This window comes from Drosophila teissieri, chromosome 3L, assembly GCF_016746235.2.
Source record: "Drosophila teissieri strain GT53w chromosome 3L, Prin_Dtei_1.1, whole genome shotgun sequence".
NCBI lineage: Eukaryota > Metazoa > Arthropoda > Insecta > Diptera > Drosophilidae > Drosophila > Drosophila teissieri.
In genome coordinates, this window is record NC_053031.1 from 8,308,174 (window position 1) to 8,327,332 (window position 19,159).

At 44.9% G+C, this 19,159-nt stretch overlaps 2 protein-coding genes across 2 annotated transcripts in view; both read left to right on the top strand.

Annotated features, from left to right (window-relative positions):
• Window positions 1–6,674: 6,674 nt before the first annotated feature.
• LOC122615881 (division abnormally delayed protein) overlaps window positions 6,675–19,159 on the top strand; it is a 64,654-nt gene continuing 52,169 nt past the window's right edge. The window contains exon 1 of the mRNA XM_043791047.1: window positions 6,675–7,692. Coding sequence (XP_043646982.1) covers window positions 7,416–7,692 — 277 coding nt within the window. The 5' untranslated portion in view covers window positions 6,675–7,415. The remainder of the gene's footprint in view (window positions 7,693–19,159) is intronic.
• Window positions 15,429–17,777, top strand: LOC122615880 (probable isocitrate dehydrogenase [NAD] subunit alpha, mitochondrial). The gene has a single exon (XM_043791046.1). It carries the CDS (start codon window positions 15,522–15,524, stop codon window positions 17,676–17,678), a length of 2,157 nt encoding a protein of 718 aa, XP_043646981.1. The 5' UTR covers window positions 15,429–15,521; the 3' UTR covers window positions 17,679–17,777.

Genomic DNA, 19,159 nt, shown 5'->3' on the forward strand with positions numbered 1-19,159 from the left:
GCAGGCAGAAAAGTTGCACGAATTCGCGAAATTGGCCACCGCAGCAGCAGAAGTAGCATCCACGGGAGCCACGGATCTCGGGATACATATTGAATTTCATGGATTGCCATTGCTGCCGGCTGACCTTTACCCCAAAAGCAAAGAAGCCAAGCCCAGGATCTTCGCTTCCTTTGCCGAGTTATTAAACAAGTAAAGCGAATGCAAGTCTGCTCAACTTAATTACGGCCGAACCGGGTAGCAATGTAAATTGCCCGGACGCCTGTCGTTTATTTATAGAAAATAATGAATTGAACAGGTGAGATCGAGCCGATGATAAGCATAGAAATTCCAGCATACCCGCACACACAGTCGGACCAACAAAAAGCCAGCAAAAAAATTAAAAAAAAAAAGAAAACAAAACAAAACTAAACAAGCCCGTCCAAAGGAAGCTCAACTGCAGTTGCGAGTTGGCATTGCGAAATCGGCGAATGGCGAACTGCGAACTGCAAACTGCGAGCCGGGCAAAAAGCAGAAAGCAATCCAATTTACTGATTTATTTCTTATTTTACTTTGACTATGCAGCAGCAGCAGCAGCGGCAGCAACAGAAACCACAACGGAGGCAGTCACGGCAGTAGCTTCTGAGCCCCGAACTGAGTGCAGCATTCAGCAGTACACAGAGAGAAACAATGTGCACCACATGCATTTTGGTAGAAATGTGTTTCATTGTTGTGGAAACTAAGCAACACCATATTTGACAAAACAATTTGTATTTTTGCTAAAGTCAAGCATACTTTTCTGTATATTAATGTAAAACTAAATAGTAATTAAATACAGCAATTTAAAAGCTTAAAATTAATCTTAAAGTTGGTAATCCTTTGGTATCCTAATAGTGTACTATATAACAAGCATCCCAGGATTTCTCTCTGTGCACCTCGAGCTTCAGTGTCAGTTGGCTCTCCTCGACCGATGGAGTTAGTGGGCTCTGCATGGCTTCGCTTTGATCTTGATGGTGGGCTGCGACGCCTGACAACGATGACGAGGCACAGCCCCCGCCCCCTGCCCCTTTCCCCCACCCTGCCCCTGTCCCTGTCCCCGCCCCCTACATCATCGTCATCTACATCTGCCAGCCTCAGTCAATACAAAAACACAGAAGTACAAGGGGCCAGACAAAAAGAAGTCCAGGAGGGCAACGTAAAAAATGCAAAAAGGGGAATCCTTGCAGTTTGAAGAACTCAGGAATACCCTACCCACTTCCAAATTCGACTAACCACTAAAAAGTATATGAAAAAGTAATTAATGAAGTTTTTTATTATATCTATACCTATCTTATAACTAATGCATTTATATTTTTATTGATAACTTTTTGCTTTTAAAAGTATTTTCTCTGACTGCCCCAGAATTCCCGCACAGTTTAAGAAACGGGGAAGAGAAAGGGACACCAGATTCTTGTAGGCAAAAGCTGCTGGCTGCTGCCTGCTGGCTGCAGTTGTTGTTCTCGTTGTTGTTGGCTGCACAAATGCAGATGCCACGACATTATTTTTGCCACTTGGCCGATGGGAGCCGATCCACCATCCGCCATCCAATATCCAGCATCCATCCAACGTGCCACATACTATACAACAGCCACAGCCCGGCCACAAAGCGATGACTTGGTTCGCATCTTTGTCGCTCATGCTTTATTTAAGGTTTCATGTATAAATATTTTTATTTATTGTGCAACACATTCGCACACGTTGCGAGCCTCACTTCGGGATGCCTTACTGTAAGGCACGACTGCAACTGCAGCAGCCGCAGCAGCAGGGCGACCCGATCTCAAAGGCAATGGCAACTATAATGATGATGATGTGTAAACTCGCGGTGGGACGCTTAATTTCTACCTTGGCCAAGGCCCTCGGATTGGAATGGGTATTGGGTTCGGCTTCGGCTTCGGCTTTAACTTTGGCTTTGGCCATCCGATGCATCGAGTGAGTCGCCATGGGTAGGGCAAATATAAATACCACTGTGCCCGCATTTATATGTGCCGCATCTGTACATGCTTGTATTCATTTGTGGCAGAGTCCTCCTTGCTGCCCTGGCTGCCCTGTTGCCAAGTGCAGTCCGTCGGCCAGTCATCGTCGTTCCGTCCATTCGATGCGATATCGGCCGCCCAGGGCTAGTTTATGGGCCCGGTCAGAAGGAGTGCATCGTTGGGCCCGTTGAGTGCAGTGGGAACTGCACTCCACTCCACTGCACTCCACTCCACAGCCGCCGGTCGAGATGCGAAAGTGATAATACAAATATGATGGGGACCGTAAAAAGTGAGTGGGCCAACGGTGGGAAAGTGTCTGCGGTTCTCGGCATGTTCTCCATTTCGTGACGGCAGTGGGTGTGGGTGCTTAAAATGTAATGGCTGTAAATGTTCTATTTATAAGTGTGTGTGGGTAGAAATGCAATGTTATAATTCGGTTTCGTAATTAATTTTAATGCTGATTTTTGTGGTTTTATCACAATGGCAATCAAACCACTAATTAATATAAACAAACAAATGTAATGGATTAGCTTATGTTTATTGAAAGGTATCACAGTATGTAACATTAATTTTATAACAAGGATTAAAACTCCAGCTTATCACCGCATGCTGACATCAACGACCAACTTATATTGCTGGCACCCGTGCTTCCATTCAAAGCCGTTGTCATTACTATCATCGCAACAATCATCATCATCATCGTCGTGGACTGGAGCTATCAGCAACCTAGACCCAATCATCAAGAGCAAGAACAAAGGCAGCAAAAAATCGATTTCATTCATACGCAATTGCGTTGAAATCTGTCAATGACACGTTCTCGCTGCCCTCCTCCCGCCACCCCCTGCACCTTCGCCCGCTGCACACCACCCCACCCCAACCCAAAAGTGGGATCCACCAGTCCCCCCCCTTCCCCCCAAAGGCTGATCCACGCTGCCCTTTCCAGTTGCTCTGGAAATATCCCTGCCACTGACAGACCATGGCCCAAAGCTCTGCCATCCGAGCTACTAGCACCTGCATAGAGGAATATACACTGAGGAAAATGCTTTGAATTGGAACTCCCAACAAAAGTCATGTTTTCATTAAACAGCTTTTGGTGGTGTTGTTCTGATATGACACAGATACTACTTAATAAACAAAAAAGCATATGCATTTATACTTTATCAGATCTCGAAATACTTTTAATAATAATGATCCTATTTCTTCAGTGTACGCTTAAGGTTGCAGGTGATGGTGTACGGGGGGTAGTGGGTGGCGAGGGGGCTGGGCGCACACTCATCTAGCCCATTGACAAGTGTGTGTCAGGCAGAAGGGCCAAGGGAGGAATGCTAGCAATCTGAACCGACGAACCAGCATTACGACCACCACTTTTTGACACAAGTAACTGGGCTGGCACCCTTGCCCAGGGTCATGGGGGTGGTGGGTGGTGGGTGGCAGCTGGGGGTGGCACACGCATCACAATGTGCCAAATCAGGCACAAAAATCCAATATCCTGCAATGAAACACAATTACACGGTGCACACTATGCGATGTGGCACGGCCACAGTTGCTAATAATTTGTGATTTCCAAAAATAATTGCCACACACCGGGCTGTGATTGAGGTTGAGTGTGTCGAGGGTCACGGGTGACATTTCTCGCAGTGTAGGGCCCCTGCTGCATTGATTGTTACATGATGAAGTGCTATCGATGTCTGTTTCGTTTGACTGATTCTCAGATTCGATGGAAAAACGAGCAGCCCTCGAGGGACGGCAGGTGTGTGCGTGCGTATCTCTGTGTGGAAGTGAGAGTATCTGTGCGCGTCGCATGTGCGCCTGTGTGCGGGGGCATGGAATGTTCAAGTCCCTGTTACTGCAAGTGCCGCCCAGGTCTTTTAAAGTGTAAGAAGACGAGGCTGGCATTCAAATCTCTGCCCCCAGCTCGATGACTTCACACATTCCACAGCGAACGAGAGGGGTGTGGGATCGAAGAGAACTTCCTTGAAAACCCCCGGTCTAAGCCAAGTGAAGAACTTAAACGTCGAACCAGTTTTTGGTGAATGAAAAGCCAGCAGCAGGCCCAAAGTTGCACACAAACGCCAAACTCGAAGCAGAAGAAACCCGAAGCGAAGTACCAGAAAAGCGTAGCGGAAGGGGGAGAAGGAGGGGGGGGCGCCCACCGAAAAGGGGCAGGCTGGCAGCTAAAATATAATAAAAAGAAATTAAAATAAAATTCAAAAATGTGCAAAACGAGACCGAGAACGAGAAATGCTGCATGCCTTCTTCTTCGGCCAGCAGGGAAGCGGCGCTGGAGAAGAATCTCCGTGGAACCTGTTGGACCAGTCACACACACAGTCACGCACACCATCGAGCAAATGCCACCAACGTGTTTGTGCCAGGATAAAAGGCAAGCCGGGTCGCTCCATGGCTATACTCCTATATATCCATCTCTCTTCCGCCCGCTCCCGAGGATTTCAAGTGTAAAACGCTGTCGCTTGTGGAATGCGCGCACACACACACACACAGTCACACACAACCACACATAGAAACAGATACAACTGCATAGATAGCCCAACATTTGGCCATATTTCGGTGCACTAAATCAAGCGTTTAAACGAAATTCGAGCTCAAAGCGCTCATATTTTCCAGATCGCCAAAAAGAAGCACCATAATTTATAGATGCCGTTTGACTAAATTCGTTTAATTCCAGTCCTACCTTTACCCACACACCTACAAAATACATATGCCTATGGTTTACCTGTACAATACAAAAAAATAAAAATAAGGAGGAAAAAACTGAAAATAAGGCGAGAGAGCGAGAAGTAAAAGGGTTTCGGTTTTGGTTTTGTTTTCGGTTTCGGTTTCTTTGGGACCTTCGCTCTCATCGATCGTTCCGTAGTGTACATTATAATTTATAACTTTATCTAAACGATGTGGTGGTGTTTAATTTTCGACCTCACCTTTTCCAGCTCGTTTTTGTTTTTTGTTGCCGTTTCGCCATCCCATCAACATCACCATCACCATCCCCACTACCAATACCATCATCATCATCATCATCACGGTTGTTTCTGATGTGGATTCGTTTCATTGGAGAACTGTTTCCGCTTCGCATGACTCACTTTTCGCCGTTTGCCCCGGGGTCTTGAGTCTTCTCCTGTTTTTTTTTTAGTTTTATTTTTGTCTTATTTTTTGGGAGGTCTGTCTTTATCGCACACTAATTTGAATAGGATTCCATTTCGTGATGAACATATCACCGGGAACGGACAACGGACAACATCCATGGGGGGTGGGAGGGCGTTTGCGCCCAGCTGGACGCCCGCAACTGACCACCATGAAGTTCCCGCTGCCCGCTGCCCGCTGCCCGGCCGGCTATATAGTATCTTGTTAATGAAGAAATAGATACACAGACGCCCCGAGACGCCTAGGTATTTAAGATCGAGGTCGGTGCCCACGGGGTGACGAGTGAAAGTCCGGGGAGATGAGGCTGGTGATGGTTTCGGGTCGTGCATTGTCTGCCACACCGCTGCAGCCTCAAGACAATCGCCTCGTTTTCGCAAATGGCAAAGGGAAAAAAGTGTACAATAGAAGAAATGGGAAAAAAGATACAACCACACGTGCTGTGCGAGGTCATGACACGGCTATCCATTTGAACAGAAACATTTAGCCCTAGGAAAATAGCTGCCGAACGCTCTGCAGAGTTTGAGATCTTCAAAGGCGTGAAATCTGAGCCTGCTCCACGGGTTCATCAAGCCGATCGTAAAGCACAGGCTATGGAATAAAATTAGAACTCATTCAGCCATCAATTAGAAGCGAGCATGCAAATTTCAAGCAGCGGCATCGATAAAAGCCCGGATTGAAAGCCACCAAGAACACGAGAAGACCACTGTGAGATGGATTGATTTACGTAGAATATGCAAATTGCAGCGAGCCACCGTTGAAAGCTTTTAGAAGAGCATTTCGAGAATTTGAATAAATATTTAGGCCCAATAGACACGGAAAAAAATAATCAGAATCGAGCCAGCTCCTGGCGGATGAATCACAGGTGACACAGGTGACTCGAAGTTGGTCCTGAGGAATGTCGGAACTCATAAATAAATTTGAATCATTATTGAAATAAGTATCCAAATCGAAAACAGGATATGTGTCATGTTCGTTGTCGAGAACTTCAAAGAATCGCAGGCTTTTGAATGCAAAGCTGGGGTTACAAATATTGATAGCTATAGGGGAATCATTAAACTTCGCTCCTACTCATACTTCTATCTGTCAATATGATACACTACAAAAATAACTTATAAAAAGAAATTAGTTGTAATTGTATCCTTTAATGTGATTACTTTAAAGGGTAGTGAGTGATTTTTAATTTTCAGTACTTTATAATAACTTACATAAGTTTATTGCTTAAGTCAAGTTACAATTTTTTATAATTTAAAGATTTATATTAATTATATTTCTAAGATTATGCCTTTGTAGCTGAACTCCACTGTTTCGGCGTTAACCGGTGCATTAAATTGCGTTCGCATAAACACCTATGCATTGCACCACTGTGCCAACATCTGTTCGTGTTCGAGTTCGAAAGAGAGCGCTCGGGTGCCGCTCTTAGCGCCGACTGTCAAGTGCCGAAGCCGAAGGTCCGCTCGGCTCTCTGCGGTCGCATCGCAAAAGCACTCACGGCGGATGGTTGATTTCGAAGGCAAGTCAATCTGTTCGGGTTTCTCGTCGTGGAAGGTTCGTTGCGCGCGCGGAAAAACTGAAAAACTCGCTGCGAAATTCGAGCGGAAAAGCGCTAGTAAAGAAGGCGAGTGCATTTCCTCGACCTCAGAACGCCGGTGGCTGCTAAGGTTGCCAATAAGCTTCGTAATTAAATCTATTTTCGCCGACCTAAGTACACAAAACGTAGGAGAAATTAAACAAGAGCACAAAAAAAATAAAAACAAACGTAATCGCTGGCAAATCAATGCTAAAGGAATTGAGTACTATTCGTTGTTATGTCATGGAAAGTGTGTGAATAAGTTAGGAAAATACTTGTGTGAAATTGTGCGACCTTTTAAAACTAGAGAATTGAAACACAAAAAGTGCTAGACACGCGCTCTCTCTTCGACCACCAGCACCCACCACCACCCACAATCGCCATCCCACGTTTACTACCACGTTTATAGCTCACGCGTGTTTTTGGGGCCTTTTGTTTTGTGCGCTCGTGTCTGTGGCCGTGTGTGCGCCAGTGTGTGTGCGTGTTAGCCGGCAAGTGCATTTGTGTGAGTGCGAGTGTGTTGAGTGTGTTGCCGCGAACAGCTGTTCACCCAGACAGCATGCAGAGGTAAATACGAAAAAAAGTGCGCTGCAAATAAAGTAAATCAAATAACCGGCTAAAATAGAAATATATAAGAAGAAATCAGAGGCAAATCCAATTTAGCCCCATCATCCACTGTGTCCGCACACCGAAAACACCCATCTAAAATGGCGGCCAGGAGCATGCGGCTAACGCAGCTTTTGCTATTCACCCTGCTCTGCGGCTTCGCCGGCCTGTCAGCCGCCAAGCACCTGGACCTGGACGGGGTCCACCACCACCAGCACCACCTGCACAGCGCCACCACGCACCACCGCCGTCGCCTGCAGCGGGACTCGCGGGCGAAGGACGCCGTTGGGGCAGGGGGATCGGCCCACCAGTGCGATGCCGTCAAGAGCTACTTCGAATCGATCGACATCAAGTCGAGTGGGACTTACAGCGAAAAAGGTAAAGTTCACGCCATCCGTAGGCTCATCATAGCGAGTATGCACTTGGACATGCGGGCCGGGGAAAATAGTTTAAACTACCAATATGGTTTAGGCCCCTTAGGAGCAAGCCCTGTAAGTTTAAACTATTCAGAGGGTACCCAGGTCACAAATGTTAGTTATCCACTCCATCAAATAAGAAACAAGTAAGCAAATTGTCATTAGAGCAAATGGTTTTTCAATTTAATTACTTTAGCATTCAAGCCGTTTTAAACCCTATCATTTGCGGAAAATTCATTGCCTCGATTTCGGACTTTGCCATCAGGCTTCAATACTTCAACCAAGTAAATCGCGCGTCAGCCAAAGTTTTTCGCCATCCTCCAGCTGCAGCTTTTCTTATTTCTAGCCCGCATCCACGCCGTAATCCCCAATCCCCTCCAGAAACTAGAAGCATATGCAAATTCATTGAACTGAGTGAAGCCCTCGAGCGGGCAGCCACTCGAGGCGAACTATGACCACTCGAACAGCCGGGCGCCGTGTGCAATTAGAAGATTGCGCATTGAGCAACGCCTCGGAAAAGTTTTCGACGTGCCGTGGATAAAGTTTTTGGTCGCGGCAGGTTCATTACATCGCGGATCTGGCACCTCGCAGATGCAGAGATACGTAGATACATAGATACACAGGCGGCGGCATCATCTGTTATTCTGATTTCTCGACACTGCCATATCAAGTGGCACGCATCTGAGGCCAAACTGTGTGAAGGCTATGGGAGGTGTATTTATATATGCCTCAACCGATATCCCCACGATACTCGACATATTTTTGTTTATGCATATTTCACACTCGAAGTCAAAAATAAGACCGAATAACCAAATAATGCGATACAATCCGATAAGATCGGAATATCAGCCGAAAACGAGCAAATGTACCTAGTATATATATACATATATATCTGTGCCGTGTAATTGAGTGAAAAATAATTATTATTGATTATCCGACCTTGACTTGGTATTTACGCGTTTACGCACAATTACATGATACACAGCCGCAAACTCGACTGGAATACAAATGTATCTGGCAATGATGTTGCAACTTTTCCCTCCCATGCTTACCTGTCTGCAGAGGTTCTCCATTCTGTTCAGTCTGGCTCATTCTGTTCAGTCGTTCCCACACGCAGGTAGTTAACGCCACGAAGAAGTATCTATGAGATACATTGCTGAGCAGCCCGCATTGCCATGGCATCAAAGTGTGAAGAACAGAATAGCCAGCCAGCCGAGAGTTGGAGTTACAAGTGCATGTTTGTGTGTCCCAGCAGAGACTTATCCACCTGAATGCCAGAATGCTCAATTGAGCTGGTCTGGTAGCTGGAAGTTATTAGCGCTGGCTTTGAGGAATTTCAATTTGGCTAATGCCAGGCGGCGTATCTCCGATCAGCACCTACATATGTATCCCAGTATCTCTGGTCGTTGCTCCTGGTTAAGTATGCCGAACCTTGTTTTCGACATTTATTTACTGTTTACATAGTTCCACTTGCGCCTGCCTCCGCCTCAGTGGTATTTATGGCCCGCCAATGTATCTATATCTGTATCTGTATCCGTACAGTACGTATCCGTATCTCCATCTATATCTTTGGGCCAAAAAACAGTGATACTCCCTGCCTATTCAAACGAGCATAAACATTGGCGCGTTACAAAGACGCACAGGAAGTCGTAGCTGCAGTATCTAATCATATCGCGCAGTATCTGTATCTGTTTACCTGCGAGTATCTGAAGTATCTGTATCTATGCCTAAGGCATAGCAGTTCCAATGCCCCCGACCGTGTTACTAAATATTTAAGCAACTCGCAACAGAAATTAGAGCAAACCATGAGATATGAGCCCATGTATCCGCGTATCTCCTCCGCCAGCCAGCAAGTGTTTGTGTGCCGCCTGGCTAGATAAGTGAAAAGTGCAAATAGAGAAGGCAAAGGCAAACGTGACTCGTTTTGAGCGGGGAAAACTGCTTAGCAGACAACTTTTCAAACGGATTCCATTTCCCTGATATGTACATATGTGGGTACGTACATACATAGGTATGCATGCCTGCAGTTTGGGTGCGTGGGCTTTTGCTTTTGCCTTCAAAGGAGCTCATCCTCGAGTAAAAATTTTAATTAACTCGAGAACTGCGCATATGCCCAATTCATTAGTGGTTAGAGGAAGAGCTCCAGGTCTCTCTATCACTCGTTTGCCACTGCCAATTAAAAGTTGAAGCTCCATTCCATATGATGGCAGATGGCATAGCACTCCACTTAAGGCTTAACTGCCAACATTAATGTGCCAAATTTCAACTAAGCGAAATTCATCAAAAAGTATCAAAAGCTGAACCATCAAGCTGAACCGAAAACGATCCATAACACTTATGTCGCGACGATCGTAAAGTTCGTCAGCCAAATTCCGATGGCCCAAAACTCGTTTCGTATTTTGTTTTATTCATGAGATACACATGTTTTATCCGGAATATCTGGTAGATAATTAAATATTTATTTCTGTTCCAGTTGCAGTCTGAGCTACCCTTTTACTCGAATCCCACCTTCATTCAAGCATAGAACACAACGCTCTCATCTCGAACTTATCTCATCAATTAAGTTCTAAGTTCTTTTCAGTTGAGTTTAATTGCCGACTCTTTCTCCCAATCGATTAAACTCTAAGCCAGAAAAAATTCTTAATTGATTTGGTGCTGGACGCAAAACTAATTACGACTGCGTTTTAAGTATTTTACGAAGGTCTCGTCCAGTTGCTTAATAGCTAGAAATGAGTTTTCCACTCCACTGTCCACCGAATGAAGTGGAAATAGTCGTTCGGTTCGGGCTTAAAAGTTGGCTTAATCGTCATTCAATGCGGCACGTCTTTGTTTAATGCCACAGAAAAGCTGGGACGTGGGAAAAGCACTTGGCTAAGTCTGTAAAATACGTCTGGCATCCATAAATCAAGGCTAAGGATTTAATGATCTCTGCGTTTAGTTTCCATAAAACTCAATTAAATTATTTTCGAAAAGATTACGCATTGTAAAATCTACACTTTCAAATGCAAAGAAACTATAAAAAAGAATGTAACTTCAACTTCCGTTCTATTTTATAGTAATAGAATAAATATAAAGAAGTTACATTCTATTTTATAGTTTCTTTCTAGCTCATATATATTTACTACCTCTGCCAATGCAATCTTTATTAAGGACAACATCCTACATTTATGAGGCATCATAAAATCATTAAATGGTATAAAGCTTAACCATAGATAAGATACAATAAGCCCGCTTCCTACACCTTTATACTTCAAAGTTTATCATCAATCCGAGAAAAGCGTTTTATGCTCCTATAAATTGATGCAATACAAAGGTCTTCATCAGCGTTCAAACCCATTGCCTATATTACGAAATGCCCAAAACTATTTTAGATTTTTTATATTTGCGCTAATTAGTTTCAATTAAAATTAACGACGCCCATCGATTTCACACTCATATAAAAAAGGCAAAAAAGCTGAAAAACAGACAGCGAAACAGAAAATCTTGCCTTTGTATGTGGCCACTTTCTTAATGTTTGCTTTAAATTTGTGTTTTTACACATCTGACCTCGATACAAAAGGCAATTTGAGAGTGGCTCGATTCGGTTTCCAGTGTTCAGTTCAGTGTTCGAGTTCTGTTTAATTTCAGATGGTTGTTTCGAAGGCGGAATGATGTCATTGATTGGCTTTCTGGGTTTGCGTGCGCAAAGTATCTTGTAGTTTTCTGAGATCCATGGATCCAGATGTTGTCGGCTGCTCGAATTCAAATTGGTTAAGCACATATCATCATCCGGCTAACTCTCATTCATTCTCAGGTGTGTTCATTGAGGGGAACAAAACGATTTCCAGGAACACGCCGTTCTGCATAACAAAACATGAGCGGTAGTGACAATTTTGTCCGCGGCTCTGTAAATACATATCTCATTTTCATTCATGCCTCGAGACTCTGAACTTCAGACATGACAAGTTCAGTTCAGCTCAGTTCATGTTGGTCTGACTTGACTTTCTGAACCTGTTTTGGCTGCGTCCAGCCATCAAGAGGTCGTCTTGCTGTCCGCACATTTTAATTAGAATCAAGCCGAATTGGAAGCAATTAAGTATGTACAAAGCTTGTCCAAAGGAAGTTGTCAACTTGTTGGACTCTTCCGCTCGGACTTGCTGCGATACCTGCTGTCTCATTCCTGCTGTCCCCTTGCTGATATGGCTATTGCTGGAATGCATTTTCCGATAAGACAACCTGTAGGTTGGCGGCGATAAGATAAACTTCGAGTGCCAACCGGCAACCAATTAAACATTTAGCACTGGCCCCTTTGTGTGTGTGTCTGCTGGATGCGCCCTCTTAGGGGCCATAAAATGTGTGAAATTCGTCTGGGCACCAGCACGGATGGACAGGTAGTAGATACATTTGTATCTCACGTTCGTCGGTACCTGCCAGCATCTATTTTTAAACATACGCCAGGAAATTCGTCAAACAAATAAACAAACGCCAAGAGGTTGCAGACGGCAATTGTATCGGCAAATGTATCTGTATCTACTTGTACATATATCTGCATCTATGGGCGATACAGATACAATTTTCCACTCCCTTTGACCGATTTGCTCCGGTCAAGTTGGTCGGGACAACTCGTTGCTTATGCAACGATGATGCAGCAGCAGCACGAGCAGTGAAGTCAAAGCCAAATTCGCCGACGACTTACTCTTACTCACTGGGAACACTTAGCCCCGTCCCGAAAGTCCCAAATACTCGTACTCGGATGCGATACTATATGCTCTCGATACCTCTGCTGGATCTCCATCATCGTTTAGAGTTCTTGGCTCATTGTTTGTCCATGTCTTTTGTGCTGCGTAATCGTTGTTTCCAATGAACAGACACACACAAACACTGTGAGGTACAAACGTCGCCGGATTCTTTCGTTTTTGTGTTTTTTTGATTCATGGATGCCAGTGGCGCGTTGTTGTTTTTGATTCTTTACTTTTGGATTGTTATGTTCACGGAAAAGGTAAAGGTTAATGCCTAGTGAAGTGTGCACAGCATCGGCATAGAATGGGGGAACTCGAGTTGAGCCCAAACGCAGATACAGATACAGATACATATACAAATCTGGATATCTGGATACATAACTAACTAGTTGGCATTTCCGCTCCGAGTGGCGTTACCCCGGCTTTTATAATGCGTGTAATCGGATTCGGTTTGTCGGTGGAAAGCATCTCATTCAGTTGCTTCAATTTGGTAAACACTTTTGGCACCTTTGATAATACTAACTCTTTTTGCACCTTTTTGCTCGGGCGATTTCTATGCCTTGGATATGCTCAAACAAATATGTATCTCTAAGTCGCCTTCTAGTCCCTAACTCGTATTTACATTGCGCCATGTCTGGGACCGCGCATAAATCAATTATTTGCACCTAAAGCCCATAAATCATTTTATGACGAGCTACAGCAAAAGACAAACATTGGACTGGTCAAAGAGGCCAGACATATAGACAGATAGAGGGGGAGGAACACGAAAAGCCCTCCACTGAGCCAAAAAGGCTAGCAAATTGCCAGAGTGGATTTTGTTTTCGCAATCTTCTGTGTTTTTCTTCTTTTTTTTTTGGTCCTAAGTGCCCTGAAAGCCTGGCTAATATGGCGTTGGCGGTCTTGTCTGGTTATCGGGAATCAAGAAAGGGCACAACAAAATCATGAAAACACACACATCATATGTGTGAATGATTTCTCAAAATGACCTAAGGCACTTTGATTTTTTTGGTAGAGCTTTTCGCTAAGCCCGGTTTGTTTTGTTTTTCTTGAGTATTTCGATTCGACTCCATTCAATCGCCATCCGACGCGCTCTTTTTATTTTGTTCCCCTATTTGCTCGGCCTTTTTGTCCTGCCTCTTTTTGTTATTGTACATTTATACGGTTTATTGACTTTGGCCTGAGGTTTTTCGTTCTTAGCCGGTTTTTTTTATGCACACTAAGCTTAAGTGTAAACAAGAATGGAAGTAAGTGCAAACAATAACAAAAGTGTTAAATATATTTAGAGGGCGACAGAGGAGTAAAGATTAAAAAAAATCAAAAGAAATATTATAAGCCGATACTGAAATTATGTTTTAACAAAGAAGTTTGAGTTTCTGAAGCCAACTATACTCTTTTTTAATCCGAAATCTTTTTTCTGTTTTATCAAAGTATGAATAGACTAGATATTAAACTACAATCTTCTTAAGCACCCATAAACCAAAGAAGATAAAGTTGTGCTAGAAAAATATTCCATTCCCCGAATTCAGGCATTTGGCAGTTTAGCACGAGGCTCCAAAGTTTAGCACTCCAATTCACACACATTGATGATTGACTAATTCGAAATATCTATTTGTTCTTCTCCATTTGCAGGTGCGTTCTCCATTCAAACTAAAACTCAAAACAAACAGGGAAATGTTATCTGCACAAATGTTTGCCTTCGCCGGGCAAACACCAATGTAGAAGATACAGATACATAGATATAGATATAGGGTAAGTTGGTCGTGTCCAGATAAGGTGCACGAATGCGCAGTCAACTAGACAGCTTGGCGATGCGACCCCATGGCGAATTAAAACACCGGAGGTGTTCGAGTGTGGATGAGTTAAATCCAGCCAGGGATCATCAATCATTTAATAATAAATGCGCGATTCAACGCCAACGCGCGTTGGTAACCCACCACTGACTGACTAACTAAAAGCCAAAAATAATCATAAAAACAAAGGCGATCCAAAAGCGTTATGAAAAATCCCCCTACGCTTGAGCGCTACAGAAATCCACCAAATATGAATATAAATGCGAGCTTAACTCCAACAGAACAGTAGGAAAATTTAATAAAAAAACAAAAAAACTTTGGAGAGGGAGGGGGCTGCTTTGTCTGCAACTCGATGCCACCATTCACTTTTCGTTATTAATATATACGTATTCTTTCGCTTAAAATTATGCTAATCCGTTGAAATATGATTATGCCGAGTGACAACAGCGTGACGGGGGCGGAGGGCGTGGCTGGTCTGGCGTGGTCTGGCGGATCGGTCGCATATATGTCGGCAGGTGTGCCCATTAAAACGAGGGTTTTGTGCATAATTTGATTGCCTTTCGCAGCTAATTTCGTTTACTGGGAAACCCGAGTGCCGAGCACTCTCGTCTAATTAAATACATGACGGAAATTTCATATTTTCATATTAAATCATTTGCGCGTTCTTCTCTGCCAGCGTGGAAGTGAAACTTTTTCAATTAAAGGAGAGTCGACCTTCAAAGCAAACAAATTTCGAAAATGGAATTGCTGGCGAAAAAGTAATTTAATTAGCTTAGTCCAAATAGGAATAAACAAAACGAAACCGATTCACGGAAAAGTCCTATGCGCCGCAGCGTCTCCAAGTGAAAAACGAAAGGGTTGTGCAGACCATCGCCAGTCGCGTGCTTTTTTGGCCAAGAAAGTTTCACTTCGGTTTTGGCAGCAGTGCCAGTCGCCAAACTTGGAGGCGCCAAAAGCAAATGGCAGAGAAATAAAATGAGAACGGGAGTCTAAAAGCTATGCAAATTGGAACTAGAACTCGCGGCAATTCGGCCAAGTGTTGACTTCCGTCGTTGGCAAATGAATTTTGAAAATTTCAATGGCCTTTAGGGAAAATATTCAGAGCTTTTAGGCTCAGATCTGTTCTTAAAAATCCTAAATTTGAAAATTGCTTGACCAGTTGATAGGTTTAAACACTATCTCCTGGTTCGAAACGTCATCCGACTACCAATTGATCGCACCTTTCTTTCAATAACTCAACAACACACTTCCGGGCTGTAATTTTATCAAAATTCCAGTTCACCATGTCCGGCAATTGGTTCAAATGGCCAAGAACCGCCGGCTTAAAAACTAATGGCAGGATTCTACGGCTTTTGGACGATGCCGTGGTTCGATTTCGGCAGCCGTTTTTCGAATCTTGGCGGCGTCGCAGGCGCTTTGAAGACCACGAAAAGAGAGATGTCCCAGTACGACAGCAGGTTCCAAGGATACGGCACAATCGCTTTCCAGAGGCCAAGGAAAATCCTTACCGCCAAAAGCCAGATGTTCTTCCTAGAAAGGGTGAAGTGCTTGTTCCCATTCGCATACAGCCACCTCGGAATTCAATGGGCTTCCAAGTAACGAGATTCTTTGGAAGCTCCTCGAGTGAAGGAGGTTCTGGCGAACCACCGGAAAATCGCGATGGAAAGCTTATTAAGTTTACAGTGGGCTCTCGTATAGCAAAACGGAAGACGGGCAAGATTGAAACATCCAAAAAAGGACCTTTGGGTTTTGAAACAACTAAGCTACCAGATCAAGAATCATCATCGCAGTCCGATTGCTTATCAGGACTACCAAAAAAGACCGCAGACGAGGATACAACTTCAGACAACAGTACCACAAAGGCTTCATATCAATCGGGACAAGATTGGAATGAAGATGATATGCCCAGATCATTTTCAGAATACATCAACTCAACAGGTGTAGCGCAGTGGGAACCAAAAAATCCTTCAGGTATTCACTCCCAGCAACCCGAAATATGCCAAAGTGCTAGTAATCCACCAACGGGAGGAAAACCACCGACCAAACCTCCTACTGGACCCAGTACTCCGACAGGACCAAGCAATCCTTCAAGACCACCGTCTAGAAAGGATAATCCATTTAGCGGAACGGGAACCCAACCGCCTAAGAAACCACCTTTCGGAAGTAAACCTCCTGGGAAAGTTCCATTAAAAAGTACACCCGCCACAAAACCACCAACAGGCAGCACACCGCCCAAAAAACCAACCAAAACCAGTAAGCCCCCTAGTAAACCACCAGCGGGACCAGAGAAAAAGTCAGCCAGTAAACCACCGACAGCAAGTAAGCCTCCTGGTAAATCCCCACCCTCAGGACCCTCAGCACCAACAGGAGGTCAAGGTCAGAAGGGTGGAGCTGGAGGTAAGTCTGGCAAGGCTGCAGGTGGACCGCGGGTCATAACCCTAATGCCTGGCGATGGCATCGGACCGGAGATCTCGATGGCAGTCATAAAGATCCTGGAGGCCGCAAAAGCACCGCTAATCTTTGAGCCTGTAGACGTGACCCCAGTGATGAATAGCTTGGGTCAGACATCGGTGCCCGAGCAGGTCATCGAGAGTATGAACCGAACGAAGGTTGGTCTCAAGGGTCCACTGATGACGCCCGTGGGCACTGGCTTCCGCTCCCTGAACCTAACCCTGCGCCAGCTGTTCAACCTGTACGCCAACATCCGACCTTGCCGATCTCTGCCGGGTGTGGAAACCGTTTACGGCGATGTGGACATTGTGACCATTCGCGAGAACACCGAGGGTGAGTACTCGGGCATCGAGCACACCCTGGTCAACGGAGTGGTGCAGAGCATCAAGCTGATCACGCGCAATGCCTCGCTCCGTGTGGCCGAGTACACCTTCCAGTACGCCCTGGCCATGAAGCGGAAGAAGGTTACGGCCGTGGCTGAGTCGGCTGTGATGAGGATGTCGGACGGGCTATTCCTGCAGTGCGTCCGGGAAATGGCAGCCAAGTATAAGAGCAAAATGGACCAGGCGGGCATCAAATACGAGGAGTCCACCATGACCACCGTCTGCCTGAACATCGTCCAGGATCCCAAGCGATACGACATGCTGGTGCTGCCCAATCTGTACGGCGATATCATCTCGGACACCTGCGCCGGACTGATTGGAGGATTGGGTCTGACGCCGTCGGGAAATGTGGGTACCAATGGCGCCATTTTTGAGTCGGTTCACGGAACTGCTCCGGATATTGCTGGCAAGGATCTGGCCAACCCGACGGCGCTGCTGCTCTCCTCCATTATGATGCTGCACTACATCGGATTGCATGAGCATGGGGACAAAATAGAGAAGGCAGTGCTGAAGACCATTAGGGATGATAATGTCCGCACCATGGACCTGGGCGGCAAGGCCAAGTGCTCCGAGTTCACCGATGCCCTCATCAAAAACCTCAAGTGATCGAGTTAACTGCTGATGACTGCAATTCTCTTTTAACCATTAACTGAATGTAAAACTTTATTAAAGTTCAAGCGGTCCTTGAATGCCACATTCTATTTACATGGATAATTGTTTCTTATTTCAAATGATTACTCTGCTTTGCGACCCCTGCTTCAGTCCATCTAGCACTTTAACATTTTTGGAAATTCAATAAAGGAGACTCCCTTTCGTGCCAAATGACTTTGTCAAAGCATCCCTACCCAGCATGAGTTATCTGATGGCTCTGATCACACTAATTTTGCAACAGGCTATGAAGTAACCAAACATCAGAGGAAACCGCCTGCTCTTGGACGAGGAGTCAAAAGCCAAAGCAGACTGAATCAGCAGAGACCACAATGCCACTCCACCTCCGATTCCAGTCCCAGTACCCCTTCCGACTGTCCTGGAAACTGCTGAAGCTGCCCCACCCCGACAAATTCCCAGCCAGCCAGTCTAACCAGTGCCAAAGTCAAAGTCGGACTGCCAGAAAGCCAGAAAGCCAGAGAGGCAGAGAGCCAGTCCCAGAGCCAGAGTCAGTCAGTCTCTGGGCCCGATGCAAGTCATCAACCGCAGCACATGGTCGGTAACTGGTAAGTTGGAACGGAGAACGGGGAACTGGGAACTGGCAACTGGGAACTCTGGTTCCAGCCCACTCCACTGTCCCCTGGCCAAGTTACGTTGCATTTTTACATGCATGTTCTGTTTAGCCCGGCTCCCAGCACAAACTAAAACTCAAACTCAAACTGCGACTGGGAGTCGATTCTCGGCGAGCTGCGTTTAAAAGAACCGACCCCGCTCCTAAACAAACCGAAACTACTAGCCAACAGCAGCAGGCAAACAAGTAGGAAGTCCAGACTGGGGGAAACGACTTGGAGATACCCTTCTTTGTGCGCATTTTTATGTGCAGCAGACTTAAAGGCGCTTCAATGAGACTCCATGTGATTTCCCTTTAAGGTACTTTAAACACACATCCATGGTTAAAGTTTCAAAGGTTAGGAGAATTCTTAGACTTGTAGGTATCAGGGAGTTCTTTATTTGTATCTTTCTTAATTTGTATCTTTCCCCTTCAAAGAGTTCTCACCTTAAGATACATATGTATGAAGTTACATACATGTCTTAAGATAAAAAACCAATTGTAGTTTCTAACGAAAGGCGACTTTAAAGGAATATACCCCTTCTATGAGCCAGAAACACTGGGTACCAGCGGAAAGAACAACACGTAAGGGCACTCCTTGGTTCGAGGTTCAGTGGAGCGTGCAAGAAAAAAGAGCAGGAAGAAAATGCCACAGAATCGGCCAAAGAGCCATATAAAAATTAAAAAGAAACCAAAGGAAAAAATTTAATTTTGTGTGCAAGAGCGGGACAAAGCAATGGTGTGTGTGAGTGTGTATGAGTGTTAGTGTGTGAGTGTGAGTGCATTTCAAAGAATTTTGATAAACAACAAAACCGTCGGAGGAAAAGAG

Coding starts and splice junctions, on each gene's coding strand:
- LOC122615880 (XM_043791046.1), top strand. CDS start 15,522: ATGTCCGGCAATTGGTTCAAATGGCCAAGAACCGCCGGCTTAAAAACT.